The sequence below is a fragment of the Solanum stenotomum genome, chromosome 6 (assembly GCF_019186545.1).
Source record: "Solanum stenotomum isolate F172 chromosome 6, ASM1918654v1, whole genome shotgun sequence".
Lineage (NCBI taxonomy): Eukaryota > Viridiplantae > Streptophyta > Magnoliopsida > Solanales > Solanaceae > Solanum > Solanum stenotomum.
Window position 1 is genome coordinate 44378295 of NC_064287.1, and position 21740 is coordinate 44400034.

Here is a 21740-nt window from a genome sequence, read left to right on the forward strand (position 1 = left end):
TTTCATATCCACTCGGTGCTAAGCCTAATTCCCTTTAGTCATATGAAGTTTTTACTTAAATTCATGTTTGTTGACACCCAATTTTGACCATCCCCGATATAAATTAATTTTTGAACTTCTTAAATTCCCAACTATTTGAAATAATTGACTTTATAAAAATCAAAATATTTTTCAAGTTATTTTGATTAGTTTCATCACTTTTTATAAATTTTAGATAATAACTATATTTTTATATAATTATGTACGCTTTATGAATATTCAAAAATCATCTCAAAAAGATTTTGCATTTTAGTCAAATATTTTATAATTAAGTTTAGTGTAAATTATAGTTATAATTTTGAGTTAATCAAATCGATTAGTTTATAATTAAGTTAATTATTTTATTTCGTTAAGAGTAAGAAGCTTGTTATTTAATTTATATCAATTCGTCTTATTTAGTTTTAGTTGAATCACCAATTAAGCTCAATTTGGCTAAATTCTTAGATCCAATCGGTCATAATTGCAATCTATTTTGCCAAATCCTCAATTCAAAACCTAGCCTTTTATTTAAAAACATAACCAGCCCTTCTACCCACCCTAACCCATTTGTGATAGACTAAACTTGGGCCTATTTCTTCAACCCAATTTCAACACCAAATTCCAGCCCCACTTTTGTTTCCATTTGATCCAGCCCACTATTTTCAATAACAACATCAATACCATTCCAGCAAATACATACGGCAGTACCAAAACAACCCCCACCCGTGTCTTCTTACTCGTGTGAATGAGACCCAGAATAACGCACCGAATCCATACGCGAAAAGTAGTCCAGTGAGTACCAACCCAAAAGCAAACCCGACTCGCATCGCTCTTTCTCTCCCTTATCCCTTACTGTACCAAGAACGTCCAAGAAACAGTCCAGGTGTCTTAATCCTCTCCCTCGTTCATACTCCTCTTAGAAATCAAGCGGTTCTCTTCATTCTTCCATTGGAATTTGTTGAGAATGAGAGTATAACCATTTGGAATCAAGCATATTCCTGATCCTTTGAAAGGAATTCGAATTTGAATTTTGAAATTTCCATTTTGTTCCCGTTTCCCCCCTTAAACCAGCCCCAATCTTCTTCTATTTGAAGGGGCATCCCCTTCATTATTGAAAGTGGGGGATAACTTACAAAAGCTGGATAAGAGCCGGCATTAGAGAGGAAAACAGAGCTAGTCATATACAATTATATATGAATACTTAGGAAATAGGTTTCGAAATACGCTGAAAAATCCAGATTTTACTTACTCCATTTTCTGGTTAGCTTTTGTTTCCTTCATCGGATTTCTCAAGGTTTTGTTTCAGTGGTAGAAGCTCATGGTCTCTGCTCGTTCTTGCCTCAGCTCGCAACCCTCAAAAAGGTAAAAAAATAAATTCCAATCTCGATTTACTTTAGTTTAACTTGCCGATCATTTTCGCAAAATGAATTTAGTTGTAACTATTCTTTTTAGCGATTTCCATGCGGTCATTTTGTTAGTCCAATAACTTGTATTATGTCTACTTTTTAGATTACTGTGAATACTTCTGTTGTACTCATTCCTATTATGAATTCCAAGTACCTCGATTTGTACTCGTCTCTTATGTTAATATGATCTCGTCTTAGTACTCACATACTTTAAGATTTTAAGATTTCATTGGTTGTTTAGAAAAATGTTCATGTCTCTTGGAATGTGCCTAGATATGAGCCGAATATCAATATTACTCTCTTTAAGCGTTATAATCATGTTCATTATGTGACGATAGAAATTGGTTTGATTTGATGATTTGCTTTTTCGTGATTAATGTCTCGAAGGCTCCTCATACTTGTAGTTCTCTATCCATCTGTTGTCTCTTTTTCTCTCCAGACCTTGGATTTTGTTTATCTCTACTTTCTTTGCTCTTTCAAAATTGTTGTCCTTTTTCATCTTATGATTGTTTTGGTGATTCTGTATTAGTTAATGTTTCAATAAAAACTAAAAGAGATATAAATTGCCGCTTGCTTTCTAATTGGTTTGACTATTTGCTATGAGTAGTTGCGATTTAAGTAATGTTAGTTATCTCATTGGCATGATTTCTAGATCTCTTGTGTCATGTATTTGGTTCATTCACTGTGATTTGAATAGGCATTAGTGAGATACAATGTGAGGTTTGACTTTGATTTCCTTGAGGCAGTAGCTTTCTTGTCAAAGTTAATCATTTTTTCCTCTAATTACTTATATAGTACTTTAGCTAGGTCTTTGCCAATCAACTACCCTTTTGTATGTGTTCTTCTATTGAGCTTATCTTTGTTCAATTTGGTCGTATATATTGTGTTTTGGCTTTCTCTCATTTGTGTGTAGTTATCTTGGATTTTCTTCTTCTAAGTTATGTTTTCTTTGTTATTATTTAAGATTGGTTTTCCCTTGCTAACTTGATTTTGTCATTCTTTTGCTTGCTATGAAATCTGTCCGTATCCTTGTGGACTCTCTCTTTGCATTTCCAAGATGAGCCATGAAAGCTCAAATCTCTTTATCGAGTCAACCTTGTCGATTGGAAGTTGACGAACAGGTTTACAGGGTTAAAAAATGATAAATATGGGCTGAAAAAATTAAAATTACAGATTTTGAAAGGCTGAAAACAGCTTAACACAGCCTTTATACACTGATATACGGGTCAGAACGTGAAAATACAAGTGAAAAGTCAGAATTGCAGGCTGAAAAATATGAAAATATAGGCGTAATGAATATACGAGAACCCCATGCAACTTCACTATATCATTGATGTACAACTTGGCATAGTCCTTCGCCGAAAATGAAGTCTTGACGGGAATAAAGTGGGCAAACTTTGTCATTCTATCAACAATTACCCAAATAGAATCGTGTTGCCTTCGAGTACAAGGCAAACCCACAATAAAATACATATTCAAATCCTCCCACTTCCAAGTGGGGATATCTATATTTTGGGACAACCTTTCGGGCCTTTGATGCTCGGCCTTAACTTATTGGCAATTCGGACACTTGGTTACAAAATCCGCTATATCCTTCTTCATACCATTCCATCAATAGACTTCCCGTAGCTCATGGTACATCTTGGTGGCTCCCGGATAAATAGAATACCACGAACCATGGGCCTCTTCTAAAATTTGCTCTCTTAATCCATCAACATCCGGAACACATAATCTACCTTGGTACCTAAGCAACCCATCTCCCCCCTTGGGAGAAAGCCTCAACGGACTTGTGGAGTACCGATTTTTTCAACTCCATCAAGATAGGATAAAGATGTTGCTTAGACTTTTAATCTACAACAAAAGATGATTCGGAACTATGATGGACCATGACACCACCCTTGGTGGAATCCACTAGTTGGAAACCTAATCGAGCTAACTTATGCACATCATGAATCAATTCCTTATTCTCATCTACTACATGAGCCACACTACCCATGGACATTCGACTTAGGGCATCCACAACTACATTGGCTTTGATGGGGTAGTAAAGCACACTCATGTCATAATCCTTTAAAAGCTCTAACCACCTTCTTTGTCGAAGATTCAAGTCCTTTTGGGTAAACACATATTGAAGACTCTTAAGATATAAGGACCCCATATAGGTAGTGCCTCCATATTTTCAAGGCAAATACCACCGCCGCTAATTTGATATCATGAGTTAGATAATTCCTTTCATGTATCTTGAGTTGCCTTGAAGCATAGGCAATTAATTTACCATGTTGCATAAAGACACATCCCAAACCCACTCGAGAAGCATCACAATATACCACAAACCCATCGGTACTATAACACCTCGCCTTTTTGAAACGTATGAAATTACTCGTATCTTCACGGAAAGACTAGGAGACTAGGTAATAAATTAAGAATTAAGTGGTATGTCATATTTTAAGTGTTCAAGGGTTGTATCTGAAGTTTGGAAGTTAGGTAAGTGGCAAAATGAAAGTTGGCAAAAGTTACTGTAAGTTTCTTTTAAAAGATTTCTCTAAAATTTGGGTCAAATATCTCGAAGGTTTTCTCCCAATATGTAAAGAGTTATGGGGTCTACGACCTATGAAATCGAAGGTCTACGAGTCTAGTTTCCAACACATCAAACATTTTGCTCATACGACTTCAAAATAGAGAGGTATTCACATTTTTGTGGGACTGCGCAAGCAGGCACATAAGGTGGGGCCTTAGGTCGGTGGAACTTTATATACATCTTTTTCTTCGACCTTTTCTTCATTTTTTAGCTAAGAACTTGAAAAATTAGAGAAACCCATTCTAGGATAAACTAAAGTATAGATTTTCTAGACTTAAGTCCTTGACGAAAGTTGTTCTACGCGTTGGGATCATCATCGTGGTATAATTTGTTTTATCGATTTTGAAGCATATCACCCTTTAGTGTTGGGACAGCAAGGGTTTGAACATATTTGAAGGTTTTGAGGCATATTACGAACTTAAGATCGAGGTAAGACTCTTCTTTCATCGACTCTAGCTTTTGTAAGCAGCAAATAGCAATTTGCGACGGAAATACATATCTTTTATCGAATTGTCATGGTATCTTCTATTTTCGTGTGTTGATTATGGTCCTGCCTTGTTGTAGTATCGAGGGGGTTATGAGTAAAAGTCGTTAGGTCACGTGAATTCAGCAAAAAAAGGTATGTTAAGGCTAATCCCTACTTACGACATGTTTCCTTAAAGCTTAGGAGCAATGTAATTGGGTTGTTATCCTTGATATACTTATAGTCGTTATTGTTGATTATTGGCTGCTAGAGTTGATATAATCCTTTCATGTCGGGATTCTTATTCAGTTAGTAGCGTCCCTATGTTGGACACGACTTAGAGGCTATTTGTACAAGTTACTTATAACTAGATGACTCGCTTTTAGCGATTGGATTGTTATTGTTTCTCTTGGGGCTATTGTGGTTAGCTGCAAGAATGTGATCTATGCCTAGAAGGGCTATGTTCTGCCTACGGGGCTATATTGATGCCTGGAAGGGCTATGAGTTGCCTACAGGGCTATATTGACGCCTAAGAAGGCTATGTGCTTCCTACATGACTATGTTGTTGCCTAAGAGGGCTATGAGTTGTCTATAAGCTATATTGATGCCTAAGAGAGCTATGTGTTGCCTACGGGGTTATATTAATGCCTAAGAGGGCTATGTGACAGTGTACGGGGCAAGGGGACTACCGATAGGGGTATATAAACTGATTGGCACCTTCCGGGTTTATAGGGGCCTGAGTAGGGGGTCTTGTCTGTTGTTTGTACCTACCGAGCTTATGGGGGCTTGGTTAGGTTGTTGTTTTATTATTTTTGATAAGTTTAGATTTAGGAGCAGGTCAGTACAATTATTTTATCCTTGATTTATTTATCGGATTATTCCAGTATATTAGGATACGTGCTTATAGTTTATTGCATTTCATACTTTGTACATTATTTTGTACTGACCCCCCATTGCCTGGGGGCGCTGCATTCATGCATGCAGGTCCCGACAGACGATCGAGCAGACCTCCTCAGCAGCAGGATTCGTGTTCTTATCATAGTTCATATTCGTATCATATAGGGAAAATAACAGTAACCGACATAGACCATGTGAGCTATATGGAATCCGGTGTCTTACTCCACATCGAAAAAAGATGTCCTACTTGCCTAGGGTAGAACTTACATAATAGCTTTTAGGTGGATCCATTAGCTAAAGACCTATGTGGGCACATAGTTATGGGATAAGAAGATTGCTACTAGAAACCCGGACTTTGTAATGTAAAAGGTTCCATCTTATGATATAACTTACATTGGGAAGCTGGACTTTCTAATGTAAAAGCTTCCATCTCATTTTCATATCCACTCGGTTCTAAGCCTAATTCCCTTTAGTCATATTAAGTTTTTACTTAAATTCATGTTCATGAGAGAATGCACTAGACACTCAAACCAACTTACATCATAATAGCTCATAGATTCATTAGGTGAGGATGTCCTTTCAACCTTAGAATCATCAACATTTGAGTAAACCTTTCACATCACATTCATAGTGTGTTCATAAGAATGGTCTTTCAATCAACACAACAAGTTTATCATAAACATACATACATACTTCAAGCATAATCAAGTGTAAGGGTATAGGGAAGAAGGATCTTGCATCAATACCACAATTACATAATAGTCGGAGGATCATCACTATCTAAGTGAATCACAAGTTCATACACAATCATCATCAACATGTATAAACCCTAACAAGTTACCCTTCAAGGCTATGAATCAAGATCAACCTTAACTTATAGAATTACCATATTAGATAGAGGGAAATCATAATTCAACAACTTAATCAATGTAAACATAATCAATTGTCAAGCTCTTATCATCAATCAAGTCATACCATAGTTTACAATTTATGAAGAAGGGGAAATCATGGGTCCAAGAGAGCTTTTAATCATAATTCAACAATAATCCAACATTCCAATCATAAATCATCATAATCAATCATAATAAACCATAATCAAACAATGGATAATGTTTTGAAAGAAGACCCATGATAATAGATTGAAAACCCTATGTTTGGGGGATGTGAAATCTTGAAAACATAGTTTGAAGGGGCTCTTTGGGTGATAGCTACCCAATGATGAAAAACATCCATACATTGACTAAAAAACTCCAAGAAATTTGGGGAAGAACCTTGAAAATCCACAAACCCTAGCTTCAATGGCTCATTTCTTCTTCTTTGTGTCTAGAGAGAAAAATATTGAGAGAGGAGGAAGTTTTTTTTTATTTCAATTGGGTGTTTGTGAATAATGACTTAGTCTTGTGAAATTTGACTTAAAAAAACCTTATATACTTCCCCGAAAAATACCCAAAACAACCCCACTTTAATTGGACTAAAAGGGAAATGACCCAACTAACCCTCATTTAACTCATTTCGTCAGGGGCCACGGGCCACCTTCACGAGCCGTGGTGTGGACCACGACCCGTGGTCCTGCCCGTGAAGGTGAGACAGTGGCCATGTTCTTGGAGCACAAGGCTCATTTGTCCAAGACATCCTCACGAGCCCCTTCACAAGCCATGAAGTGGACCACGACCCGTGGTTCTGCTCATGAGAGGTGAGGTAGTATCTAGCCAACCTCATTCCCCCAAGCCCTCATGCACAAGTCTCCTTCACAAAGGGATCCACGAGTCGTGGTCCCTTCCATGAAGTTGAGGCAGTGGCTAAGGTTTTGGGTGGCCACTTTTCCAAGGCCAAGGGAACTTCACAACCACCTCCACAAGTCATGGAGTAGACCATGATATGTGGTCCCTCTCGTGAAGGTGGGGCAGTGTGCTCCTAGCTAGGGGCAGCCTTGGCTTGGCCCCTTCGCCTTGGCACTTGTCCCTTGGTCTTGACTCAAATAACCTTTTTTCAACCTTAAATGACTTATTAAAATTTGGAGAGTCATTTTATGACTTTTAACCTTACATTTAGGCTCTAGTTTAACCTATCATTTTTCGGGGTGTTGCAAAATGAGATTCTGAACGAATCTCGAAGTTCATTTTGAAAACTTTTGTGACTTGTATGAATTGCAGGTTTTTGTTGTCAGGTGCATTGCATTTTGTTCATCGCGATCGCTTGGTCTTCTCTTGCAATCACGTAGAGCATTTTCTGTGTGCATTACAATTAAAGCTCAGTCGCAATCACGATTGTCAGCGTAAGTGAATTGACCTTTTTGACTCAACGCGATCACGAGCTTTTGATTATCGTAATCGCAATGAGCATTTTATACCTGGGGAAAATGGTTTTCAAAATTGGGGTTTTGACCCTATTTCACCATTTTTGGAGTTTGGGGTGCTTTTGTGTGGCGATTTGAACACGGTTTTTGAGAACAAATATCTGGGTAACAATTCTTAGCCTTAAATCTTCATTTACTCATTGTTATTACTGAATTTAAGCATTCAAATTAATGTTTTTGGAATGATAATTTGGGATTTCTTCAAGAACCTAAGAACTTGATAAAATGATGATTGTGTAATGATTGTGACTCTTTTTTTAAAAAAAAAATGGAAAAGGGCCTATGACTTTTGGTACAATAACACCCTTCGTTAACCTTTCAGGCCAAAAATGCCCTGACGTCAACCTTATTAAGTAGATTCAGATTGTGGGTTGGAAATTTAATTAATTAGTTTATTTTAAAATCAACCAATAGTATTCTGCCACATAATAAATGAATTTTGTAATTATATTTTCAGATAGAACTGTTTAAACTAAGGGTAATTTAGAGCCGAAAGGTTGACGTCGGGGATATTTTTGGCCTGAAAGTTTAACGGAGGGTATTATTGTACCAAAAGTCATAGTTTAAGGGTATTTTAGGTCATTTTCCGTTTAAAAAATGGTTTTCACCAATGTGTTACAAATGACTTGGATAACGTTTTCAAGTAAAGACTTTCGATTTCAAATCTCATTTTTAGAACCAATTTTTTAAAGTGTATGATATATGTGTTGTTATTACCGAAATCTTATTGTGACTACTTGCCGTATTAGATTGTGTGGCTTTGGACATTGTTCGAAAAGGAAAAATTGAAGTCTCAGATTGACTTTTAATTTAATAGAAAAGAAGTGAGCTTCTAAATCTTGTAAACTTTGTAGAATCTTGTATTTCCCTTCGTTGTGTGTGTTGCGTAGTGCCGGCAAAATGAGCCCATATTTTGATAACCCGTCCATATTTTAATGGATTGGGTGACTGACTTTTTACATGGGTAAAATATGGGTATCAACCCATTAAAATATGGGTAAAATATGAATTAGCCAAATGAGTTATGCTTCTAACTTTTATTCACTCAAAATTCATAATATCACTAAAAATATTGTAACTTCTCTTCCTTTTTATGTTCTTGTATAGAACTAATTATTTTTCTCTATAATTGAAAAGGTGAAGTCTTTAGCCCTCCAAAAATATATATATTTAAATGTACATTTCTTTTGTTAATTATAATTATATTTTTTTATTTAATTAATTTTATATTGAATAATAAATAATAGTGTAAAATAAGCAAATCATGTATTAGTATTGACATTGCTTAAAGTGCATTAAGCATGTTTTAGTCCTAAAATGCAAATATTCATTTACTTTGAAATTAAAAATATTTTCCCCTTGTCATTACATAAATTTATTTTATATTGAAAAGTTATAGGGTTTTTTTATTTACTTTTATGATACAAATGAAGCGTTTTCAACAATTTTCATCTAAAAAAAGACTAAAATGTTTTCTCCATGTTGAATTCTTAAGTAAAGTACTATTTGCTCATGAAAATATGGACAAATATGGGTAAACTAGTATTTTACCCAACACATTTGTTACCCAATCCATTTTTACCCATATCAACTATGGGCGAGTTGAATTATTACCCATTTTATGTTGACCCATTTTCAACCCGCCCAAATTTGACCCAACCCGCCCATTTGCCGCCACTAGTGTTGGAGAATAATGAGAATGAGCTGATGGGTTCGATTATCCCACTTGATCGATCTTAATGAATAAAAAAATGGAATTAATGAAAAAGACAATGTGTTGATAGTTGTGCTTTGTGTATTACCTTGTTGTGGATCGCCCTAATTTGTTGATTGATGAAATGCTTTGATGACATTATTGTGGATTTGCCTTGCTTGAGTTATTGTCTCTTTCTTATGGCGTGAAATTACTTATTTGCATTGATTTATGTGCATCGTGATGAGACATGTGATGATTAAGCTGAAAGGAAATGGTTCCGTCTAGTGATATTGTGTCGAAGGAAAATGGTTTCGGTAAGTGATATTATATAAAGCCGAAGGTGAATGGTTCCGACTAGTGATATTGTGCCGAAGAGAATTGATTCCGGCATGTGATACTATATAAAACCGATGGAAAATGATTCTGGCTAGTGATATTGTGTCGATGGGAAAGGGTTATGACACGTATTTGACAATTGTGATTTGATGAACTTGATACTTGAGATTAATCTACTTGAAACTTGTAATTGATCAATTTGATAATTGTGATTGATCTACTTGATACTTGTGATTGACATACTTGATATTGTTGGTTGTTGAACTGTGATTGTTGGACTATAATTGTTAAGTCATGTGAGTAGTGCATTGTAAAACTACTATGTTGGGTTGATTTCTATGCATGTTGTAGTTGAGGTGGTTCGGTTGAGATGAAATGAGTGCTCATATTCTAGCTTAGTTTTGCGTTGTTTAGTAGGTTGCTTGTTGAGTACCGTGTTGTTTAGTACTCACCCCTGCTTCTACACTTGTGTAGGTTCCGAGCCCGAGCTCATGTGATCTTTTTTCCTTCATCTTTCTCTGAGGTTTTCTGAGGATACATTGAAAGGTAGTTGCATGCTTGTCATCCCGGCGAGCCCTCTTGTTCCTTACATTATGTTTTATTCTATTTGAGAATCAAAGACTTTGAGACTTGTATTATCTTTCAATTCTGTTTTTATACATTCGAGACTTGTACACGTGACAACCAGATTTTGGGGTGTTCTATGAAATTGGCTAAGTTTTCCGCTCTTATGCTACTATTTTTTTACTTCCACATTTCTTTCATTTTGTTGGATTTGAGGTTGACTTGTCTTGGTGGGATTAGACAAGTGTCATCACGTTCATTTTTTGGGTCGTGACATTTTCACTACACTAACACCAATATAGTACTCCTCATCTTTTTCACTCTATTTTCTTGTACATTTCATATCCTCAAAACAAAGTAAAATCATCACTATTTATAGCTGATGAATTCTTCCTTGCAATGAATAGGAAGATTATGAGATAACTATAAATATGATAATTGAATTGTCTAAAGGTTACATAGGTTACAAGAATAATTAGTTAGAATAATGGATATATAACAAGAGGTTACAAAAGTTGCTAACAACTAATGACCACACTCTACAACAATTAATATATGAATAATGGAGGCATATAATGTCATCAAGGAACAAAGCAAATGTTGCACAACAAATGCCACAAACGTGCAACACATTTGGCATTTCACAATTATGAACTATGCACTTTAAAATAATATTAAAATGCTTAAAATCCAAATTTTCCTTTGCACTAATGAAGCAATGGTATATTTTATTTTTTTTGGTATAGGTAATACGTCAATTATCAAAGCTGGTTAATCCATCCTGATTAATTGAAAGGATAGTACTAAAAGTAGACACTTAAAACTAACAATTATCAAGGTCATAACATTCAGATCATATTGCTCTTTCGACTATAATATCTAAATGTTTTGGTTTAATCAAGATGGCCACTTGGGTTATTACTGATTGGGGTCACGTATGTGTACTAATAGAGTAATCTGTCACGGACTTAGAGTCTTACTAATGCTCCGTGCGGCACTTGACAACTTACTCACGAATCTTTCACGATCTTGTAAGCTCAAGTAAGCCCTTTGAAACTAAGATCGCTAAGAGAATGCTTAAGGAAAGACTTAGAGAATTTTGGAAGAAGGCTTTATATTGCTTGGAGAATGCTTTACACTTGAGTAATTGGATTCTTGGTTGGATGATTACAAATGAGAGGCCCCTTCTATTTATACAACTTCTTAAGGGCCTAAGTGCAAATAAAAATTACTTTACAAGTCCCTCTAATAATTACACNATCCGGACGCAAAATTCGACTGCGAAGTGGCGGGACGTGACAGTCTCCCCCACCTATTGATGCGACGACCGCGTCGCATTGCTGCAACATCGTCATCCGAGCCTTGTGCGTGCGCGACCAATAGTCCATTGACTCGATTAAGGCCCTTGCGCAACGCCTTCAACATCTTCCATATTGTTTCTAGCTCGGTCTTCTGGATCATCTGCTTCTTAGGATGTGCGCGCCTCGGCAGCTTCTTTGGCATCACAGCATTGTTCCCTCTTGGAACCTTCTTCGAGTGTGGCGGCAGGGACCCTTTTGCACCATTGTCTTTCGAACTCACAATGGTGGTCGTATGCGTCGACTCCTTCTTCTTAGGATTTTTCTCGAGCTGCATGGCCGTTAGGCGGACTTGTCCTTCCGTCTTTGGCACCTTGACCATGGGCACCATACATGATCCTCCTTGCTCCATGACTAGAAGTCGTTGGAGGTAAGGGTCGATCACTGCGTGGCACTGCTGGAAGAACTCCTGCCCAAGAATTATGTCAAAGAGATCTAAAGGAGCGACAGTGAAGTTAGCCTTACCTTGCCACTCGCCTAGCGTGATGCTCACTCCATGCGCAACTCCGCTCACAGGAGTTGGGGGTGCATTGACCGTCCTGAGTTGGGCGTTACTTGGCTTGTAACTTAGCCCCAACCTTGTTGCTGCCTTTTTGGTCATGAGGTTGACCTCTGCACCCGTGTCGACCAAAGCACAAGCGGGCTTTCCATTGATCTTAAGATCGACATACTGCGCGCCGTATCCTCTTGGCTTCTCTGGCTGCTTCGTGATGGCTCCGCATAGTCCTATCAAGCCCAACTGCGTTGTCCCATCGCCTTGTCCTTGCTCTTGGGCGTCTTTCTCCTTCCGCTCTCGCAGGATAGCACCAAGGCTCTTCAGTTCAGGGCACCTTGCATAACCATGCGGCCCGCCGCATATGTAGCAGCCACCTTTGTTGGCAACCTCTATCTTCCTCTCCTTGTTGCCATGACGTTCAGACTTCTTGCCATCGGACTTATAGGTATCATGATTCTTGGGATGTGGCCGCTGCTCCTCGCCTTTGCCACGGTCTCCCCCACCATGGTCATGACTACCTCTTATCTCCTCTCCTCTGGCTCTCTCGGGCTTCTCATGCTTGAAGTCTGTCAAAGCTTCGGCCTGCGTGATGGCTTCATCTATGGTCCTGACTTGCCGACGTTCTAACTCCGTCCTGGCCCAATTTTGTAGCCCATCCATGAAGTGGAACAACATATCATCATCTGTGAGGTTAGGAATTTGAAGTGTGAGGGTAGTGAACTCCTGCACATATGCGCGGATGCTACCCGTTTGCTTCAGCTCCCTAAACTTGCGCTTCGCCTCATAGATGACGTTGTTAGGGAAGAAGGCTTTCTTGAACTCATCCTGGAATTGCTCCCAGGTATTGATGGTGCACGTCCCCTTCCCTATCTTGGCCTCCTTGCGCCTCCACCATAGCATGGCCATCTCCGAAAGATACAACACAGCGGTGTTGATCTTACTCTCGTCGCTCTTCAGCCCGTTGCACTTGAAGTAATTCTCCAAATGCCAAAGGAAATTCTCCACCTCTTGCGCGTCACGGACGCCTTTGAACATAGGTGGCTTGGGAGCCTCGACCCTGGCCTCCCTATCTCGGTCAAGCGACGATGATCCTCCAGCTGCCCCACCTTCCTTGAGTGCTTTCATCTCGGCCTTCATGGTCTCAATCGTGCTCAACGCCTCCATGAGCCGACACTCCAAGGAAGTGATAGCCTCCTTCATCTCAAACTCGGCCCGCTGACGTCCCTCCAACTCCTTACGAATGTTTTCGGTCTCTTCAAGGGTGAAGTCCTCAAGAGTCTTGAACTTGCCATCAGCCACGTTCAAACGCCGGCCTAATATCTCCACGGCCTGCCTCGCCACTTCAACCCTTGCGACCCATTCTTCTCCAGCGGTGACGTCAATAGGCTCCTCGCCACATTCATCGTCACTTGCTTCGATGGTCGAAGGTGGATGAGATGTTAGCGCCTCACTTGGTGTGGGATCCAGCAGCATTTCCTCATTACTCTTTTGGTGCTTCTTTCCCTTTCGGGACTTCTTTCCACCATCCGGACGGATGTTGGTAGTGCTAGCGGCGTTTACGTCCCCTTCGGTTGCCATTCCCTTAGTGCAAACCTTCGCTCTGATACCACGTTGTCACGGACTTAGAGTCTTACTAATGCTCCGTGCGGCACTTGACAACTTACTCACAAATTTTTCACGATCTTGTAAGCTCAAGTAAGCCCTTTGAAACTAAGATCGCTAAGAGAATGCTTAAGGAAAGACTTAGAGAATTTTGGAAGAAGGCTTTATATTGCTTGGAGAATGCTTTACACTTGAGTAATTAGATTCTTGGTTGGATGATTACAAATGAGAGGCCCCTTCTATTTATACAACTTCCTAAGGGCCTAAGTGCAAATAAAAATTACTTTACAAGTCCTTCTAATAATTACACTTTGGTCCCTCCCTAGAATCTTCTACTAATTCTAGGAAATTCTAAAGCTTTCCAAGAAAATATCTAGTCCCTCTTCTAGAATTCTCTATACATTGTAGAGAATCCTAAGGCTTTCNCTAGAATCTTCTACTAATTCTAGGAAATTCTAAAGCTTTCCAAGAAAATATCTAGTCCCTCTTCTAGAATTCTCTATACATTCTAGAGAATCCTAAGGCTTTCTTGGAAACTATCTAGGACCTTCTATTGCCTTCTAAGTTATTCTAGAGAATTCTAGGGAATTCTCTAGCCTTCTTGAATAATCTAAAGGGTTCTAGAGTCTTCCGGAAACCTCTCCACAACTCTAGACCCTTCCGCCCCTATCCGGACGCCAAATTTAATTGTGATGTGGCGGGACGTGACAAATCGCTACCTATTTAATTAAAGTATGATATCTGTCATTTCATAATATCATTTGAAGGAGGAATGTTTTTAAGTCAAAAATAAACATCAAGGGAATTGAGATTCAATAGATAAAAGGAGGGAAATTTTTTGTAAAGATATGACACCTTGGCCTAACTCAACCTCAAAAGCTAGCTCATGAGGGAGGTTTGTCCAAGTCCATATAAGGAGACCAATTCCCCATCCATATACCGATGTGTGACTTCTTAACACTCCCCGCACGCCTAGACCTCAACTGGAGCGTGAACACTTCTAAATGAGGGTCCAACATCGGTGAACAACAAATTGGGACGAACCTGACTCTGATACCATGCGAAGATATGACACATAGGCCTAACTCAACCCCAAAAGCTAGCTCATAAGAGAAGGTTTGTCCAAGTTCATATAAGGAGATTAATTTTCCATCCCTCTACCGATGTGGGACTTCTTAACAATTTTTAACCTATTTTTTTTATAAAAAAAAAAATAATCAACTTTGATCATTGATTTGGGCAAAAGTATGACTTTGATTTTGACATCCCAAACTTTGACATGATAAAGCGATAGTAACAATGTAAAACTGTTCTACTAAGTATCACCAAAAAAGGGGGAGGGGGGGTCCAGATTAGCTCAAAACATACAATTTTAAGGGCTCATAAATAATATTAACAGGGCTCATTGGTTTAGTTCTAAAGCTAGGAAATCCAATCTATCCATATTGTAAAGACCTCAAACTTGCTTAGGAAGGACCGAAAAAGAGTTGAAGAGATGAAGCCCTTTAATACCACGACTTAAGGTGGCAAGCTTGTCAGCGGGTTTATTAGCCTCCCTAAAGCAATGACTAATATGGTAACCATGCTCTTCGATTAATTTTCTAGCATCTTGAATCATATCATTAATCATTCACTGCGTGTCCCAATCTTTGTTAATACATTTGGCTAACAGCATGGAGTTTGTTTCAACCCAGACTTTAGAGAAGCCTCTATTAGCACACCATTTAAGGCCAAAAAGAAGAACAACCATTTTCGCAATGTTGCTCATACCAGGTCCCAAGTTGATGCAGTAAGAAAACAAGAGGTTCCCAAATGAGTTTCTAATCAGACCACCTCCACCACAACAGCCTTGAATGAAACTACCATCACTGTTGAGTTTTACAGACATATTAGGAGGTTTTATCTATTTAATTGTGGTACTGGTTCTGTGATGAATTTCGGTATCCAGAATGTAATGTATATAATATATTTCTCCAAGACTTTACAATGCTAGCTTTGCCAAATTTATTCTTGAAAATTTGCACAATGGTAAAAAGAATGTTAGCTTTAGTTCTGTATACAGAAGGCTTAAAAGCATCAAATTTTGTAGAGCATCTCGCTCTCCATATCTCCAAACAAATTATTGGGGGAAAGCATGAATAATAAAATTAGCAATGGGGTTCTTTGTAACAGTACTCCATCAATTAGGATCCAACAATTAGAAGGACAAATTTTAAACCATACTTGATATGTTAGAGACTTTTCGAACCTTTTCTTTTTTCAATTTTTAAATTATATGGGCAGACTAGTCTTCTGGCATAAACATACAACTAATCAATTTTTTGTTTAAGCTTTTAATGGTTTATGCATCTTTCTCTTTTGGTTTGATTTTCAAGGTTTGCCCATAATTCTCTTCTGGCATAGATTATTCTTTTGCATTCTTAGAGGTTTGAAACTTAGAGCGATTAAAATTTTGTAACCTCAGAGTACTCTTTAGTATATGAAAAAATATGTATTTTTCTTCTCCATTATCCTTAACATTAACTATTTATTCATTTTCAAATTATTTCCCAAGTTCATTGAAACTATACAAAAATTAATGTAAATATTTTAATAAAACATGCGTTTTATTTATTATTTCTTAACAAAAGTGCAACAAATAAAAGTGAACATAAGGAGTACATTACTTTTCCCCGCATACAGAGGCAACAATAGACAAATACATAAACTAATAGCCATTCAAACTTAATTTTCCACATACTTTAAACACACGTAGAGCTCAATCAGCAATTGCCCAAGTCATGTCATTCTCAAAGATCTAGTGACAAACCTCTATTTTCCCGGGTCCTGACCCGAGTGCAATGAAGGCTCCGTGCTTGGGTCCCCATAAAGAAGTATCCACATGGCAAATGGCAACACCATGATTGATCTTAGCCTTTGAATTCGGGTCCAAAATATCCGCTTCATAGACTCGAACTTTAGGAACCGAATGACAGTAATACAGTAGGTAAGGGGTACAAGGTCTGATGACATGATACTGATTTGGTGACTTTTCCACCGTTGATTCCTTTGACCGATCCTATCATGATATTACCGTTTGATCCTTTTGTATTCTCAGTCGTTCGAACCACCACATTTCAATTCAACACTAATATTGCGAATTCAATCATATCTTCAGCTGAGTTAGCACACCGTTTCGTCTAACCGGCGCTCGGTGCTCTTTCACACTCACTCAATGCATCGCCGATCATCTTTGCCACCTGAGAATCATTGGCGGCATGGAAAATTCTTCAGCTCACCAATTTTTGAGGTAGAAAAGGGTAATTTCGCAGCAATCACCCGGGGCAAAAAGGACCTTTTAGGCATCTTATCCTTAATATCTGGCATAGGCATGATTGTACACTCTTCAACATCTTCTCCCGGAAAAACTTTCCGGGCTCAACCCACCGGTTATTCACCTTTATGCCACCGGTCAATGATGGAGTTTTGTTTCGGTAATTGGAAAATGTGGCAGTGTCTTTGACATAACCTTTGAAGTTGTTTTTACCTCTGGCCGTAAGACTTGAAATTAATATGTGGGTCATTACCTCCTTTGCCATAGGTAATGAATTCATCAGTACCTTCATTGAATGATTGATCATAGTTGGTGAAATTTGCTTCACCGCCATTTGCGTCCTTAACATAGCTAGTGAACCTGTCATTACCAAAACTTGATTGTTCTCTGTAGTTAGTAAAAGTCTCAGATATACCATTACCTTCAACGCCATAGTTTTTGAATTTGTTTATAGCAGTGCCTTTGTTTCCATAGCTGTTGAATTTACTATTAGCACCATTCCCATCTTTGCCATAGTTTATGAAAGATTGATTAGCTTCATTTGCATCGTCTGAGTAGGATTTGAATTCTTGTTCCCCACCCGTTCCGTGGTCGGAATAGGAAGTGAAGTGTTTATTTCTCTTTGGCATTTAAGGGTCTCCATCATTATTTATTTCCTTTTTATTAGGAGTATTATTTTTGCACTTTCTTGATTTTTCCATTTCGATACAACATGCTATGGGTAGATTCAGGATTTAAGTTATATAAATGCGTTTAATATTAAAAACTTAAAGTTTTTAGCATTGAATTTATTATATTTTAAGTAGAGTGTATATATATCTACTATTTATTGTAATTTTGTGATTTTTTTACATAAGTATATGTATCACATAAAAAAGTAATGGTTTTGATGAATTCGATAACGATACTTTGCATCTTTGCTTATACAAAGACAATCTATTTCCATATTCGTTGGACTCTAATTCCACGTATTATGTCATAGTACTCCAAGAATTTTAATTAATTAAGCAGTTCAAATGTTCAATTAATGGTTCAGTTTTCGGTTATTTTAATCAATAAGAAAATGCTTATAAAACAAATACTAATAACTAACATGAAAAGAACTATATAAGTGCAATATAGAGAGAAAATTAAGAGGAAATAGAGAGAAAATGGAAAGGAATAGGGTTCTTACTTTAGATTTTGACTTTTTGTATAATGTGAAAATTTTGAAGTCAAAATCACGACAAAATACTTTAGATTAATTTTCACAACTACATATTGTTGCCAGGGAAATCCTCATTCACTTCCATGGTGAAGGAGTGTTTCATCAAGCATGGCATCATCAGAAAGCATAAGAATAATCAATTATCATACTCAGGAGTAGCATTAACATCATTAGGATTTTGAGAATCAACAACATTACTATAAGAGGGACCCTCGATTATGTATATTATAATAATTAAAATATGCATCTTATTTACTTTATTTATTTCTTACAAAGAGTGCAAAATCCTTTACGGATGAATAAAAGTGAACATAGGGGATACATTACTTTGCCCAAATATAGAGAGAACAATAGAAACTTTGAATATTTATTAAAACCAAGTTTTACTCCTTGGCTCAATCAGCAGCAGCCCAAGTCATGTCATTCTCAAAGATCCAGTGACAAACCTCAATTTTCCCGGGTCCTGACCCAAGTGCAATGAAGGCTCCGTGCTTGGGTCCCCATAAAGAAGTATCCACATGGCAAATGGCAACACCATGATTGATCTTAGCCTTTGAGTTCGGGTCCAAAATATCCGCTTCATAGACCCGGACTTTAGGAACCGAATGACAGTAATACAATAAGTAAGGGAACAAGGTCTGGTGACATGATACTGATTGTGTAACTTTTCCACCGTTGATTCCTTTGACTGCTCCTATCATGATATTCCCCTTTGATCCTTTTGTATTCTCAGTCGTTCGAACCACCACATTTCGACCCAACACTGATATTGCGAAATCAATCATATCTTCGGCTGAGTTAGCACACCATTTCGTCTCACCGGCGCTCGGTGCTCTTTCACATTCACTGAGAGCATCGCCGATCATCTTTGCCACCTGAGAATCATTGGCGGCATGGAAGATTTTCTTCAGCTCATCAATCTTTGAGGTAGAAAAGGGTAATTTCGCAGCAATCACCCGGGGCAAAAATGACCTTTTAGGCATCTTATCCTTAATATCTGGCATAGGCATGATTGTACCACTCTTCAACATCTTCTCCCGGAAAAACTTTCCGGGCTCAACCCACCGGTTATTCACCTTTTTGCCACCGGTTAATGAAGCCGAAACTTGGGAAGTTTTGTTTCGGTAATTGGAAAATGTGGCAGTGTCTTTGACATAACCTTTGAAGTTGTTGTTAACTCCGTAAGTTTTGAAATTAATATGTGGGTCATTACCCCCTTCGCCATAGGTAGTGAATTCATCAGTACCGTTATCAAATTCATCAGTAGATTGACCATAGTTGGTGAAATTTGCTTCACCACCATTTGCGTCCTTAACATAGACGGTGAACTTGTCATCACCAAGAGTTGATTGATCTCTGTAGTTAGTAAAAGTCTCAGATAGACCAGTACCTTCAATGCCATAGTTGTTGAAATTATTTTGAGGATCATTGGCTTTGTTTCCATACTCGATGAATTTACCATTAGGACCATTCCCATCTTTTCCATAGTTTTTGAAAGATTGGACTCCACCATTTGCATCGTCTGAGTAGGATTTGAATTCTTCTTCCCCTCCCGTTCCGTGGTCAGAATAAGAAGTAAAGTGCATGTTAGGGATATTAGAATCACTTGGGGCGTAATTTGTGAATTTTTGGACCGAACCAGCTCCATTGTCAGCATAGGAATTGAACCCCATATTGGCAACATTGCTATTTGGGTCGTAATTATTGAATTGGCCAGATCCCCCTGGAGTATTTGTGCTATAGCTGTTGAAACTTTGGTCAGGTACATTGCCATCAGGGGCATAGTTGTCAAATTGATTATCATGGGGAGAATCTCTACTGTAGCGCCTGAAAGAATTCACAGGGAAATTTCCTTGATCAGAATAGTTCTTGAAGGAGTTGAATCCGACACCAGATTCTTTGGTGCCGTAATTGGTAAAGTTCTTGTCACCGTAAGAGACAAAATGGACATCTCCTTTGTGTTTTTCAAGATTTGGTAACAAATCTGGTGCACACATGAGATTTGCTGAAGAGCAAAAGGATTGGAGGTGTGTGGTGAGTGCATTTTGATCAGCAACAAGTTTAGTGTAAGTTGCATATTGTGCAGCATTCAATGGAGATGCCTTGTTGAGAAGAAACCATGGCTTTGGTAAGTCATTTGACACATGCTTACTCCAGTATCTAATCAGATAACCTTTTGGCGTAAATGGGTTCCCGGATTTGTCTCCATTTCTAGCCACAACAACCTGCATTGGCACCGTACCATGAGTACATAATGTTACAATAGGGGTGTTCGTGGTTAGATTTGAGTCAATTTCCTTCTAAAAGAAAATCGAATCAATTGGGTCAGTTTTTCATGCTCCAGTTTTTTAATTCACAATAATTGTCATTGATAAAAGTGTTAAAAGAAATTGTCTCAGTTAACAATGTTGATGCAACTATTTTGCTCTAGAAACGAGAGTAAAGATTGAAAGGTGATTTGGGAATATGGGATTCGGCAAAACCTTCCCAAATAGACAAGAGATTAAAGATTGTGCCAGAAAAAGAAATAATTAGTCACCATAATACATAAATATGCTGTTTAATTTAGATTCACCTAACATTTATGACCTTCAACTTTGAGTATGCACAAGTAGACATACCCTACGTGGCATAATACACGTAGGAAGGACGTGAAGGAGAATGTGTGTGTCTACTTGTTCAACTGTATATAAATTTAAGTGTATATTTGTGCACACACAAAGTTGGAAGGCGTAGATATATATAATATGAAACCAAGTTAAATAACATGTATATGTATTATACTGAATTAGTGCGATCCGATTTTTTTTATTATGTTTTTGGTTAAAACCAAAATCAAATCAAATTTTGTACCAAACCTAATGAAGATTACTTCAAGAAACTGAAACAGAGAGGAGCATAAGAGTTACTTACATTGAAAGATGAAAGTGAGAACAAAAGAACAAGTGAGATGCATGAAGAAAGAAAAGTTTTGGTATGCATTGCTTTAGTGTGAAGAGTAGAATGTTGGTGTGTATATTTGGTTTGATGCACAAAATTTATAGTACTGAAGATGGTGGGAGTGTGGGGTTAGTTCTTGCCACTAATTTTTACTCGCTCTGTTCAAAACTCACACTTTTCTGAATGTCATGAAAATGACTGCCAATGCAATTGATTTCACGTGTTATGTGAGAAAAATGACTAAAATTATTATTCTTAATCAAGAAATATTCTCTTGTTCCTGATTATACGGACGTACAATAATTATATACATTAACATCATGGTGTCATGGTGTGAGCTATTTTTAAAAAAATCATATAAGCTTGATTAAATGGATAATATCACATCAAATTAAATGTATATTTGTGTTGGTTTAGACTTTATATACACCAATTAATATGTGTATTATAATAAAATATGCATGTTATTTATTTTATTTATTATTTCTTATATAAAGTGCAAAATCCTTT

At 37.6% G+C, this 21740-nt stretch overlaps 1 protein-coding gene across 1 annotated transcript; it reads right to left on the reverse strand.

Moving 5' to 3' along the window:
* Nucleotides 1–18519: 18519 nt before the first annotated feature.
* On the reverse strand, nt 18520–21295 carry LOC125867585 (polygalacturonase non-catalytic subunit AroGP3-like). Its single transcript, XM_049548134.1, has 2 exons — nt 21204–21295; nt 18520–20515 (listed from the first exon to the last, which is right to left on the reverse strand). The coding sequence occupies exons 1-2, from the start codon at nt 21270–21272 to the stop codon at nt 18686–18688; spliced, it is 1899 nt and encodes a 632-aa protein (XP_049404091.1). The 5' UTR covers nt 21273–21295; the 3' UTR covers nt 18520–18685.
* Nucleotides 21296–21740: the final 445 nt, after the last annotated feature.

Excerpts from the sequence above, each read along its gene's own strand:
- LOC125867585 (XM_049548134.1), bottom strand. The coding sequence starts at position 21,272 with ATGCATACCAAAACTTTTCTTTCTTCATGCATCTCACTTGTTCTTTTG. Across the intron at positions 20,516-21,203 it reads TCTCACTTTCATCTTTCAAT|GTTGTTGTGGCTAGAAATGG; the intron begins GTAAGTAACTCT and ends GTGCCAATGCAG.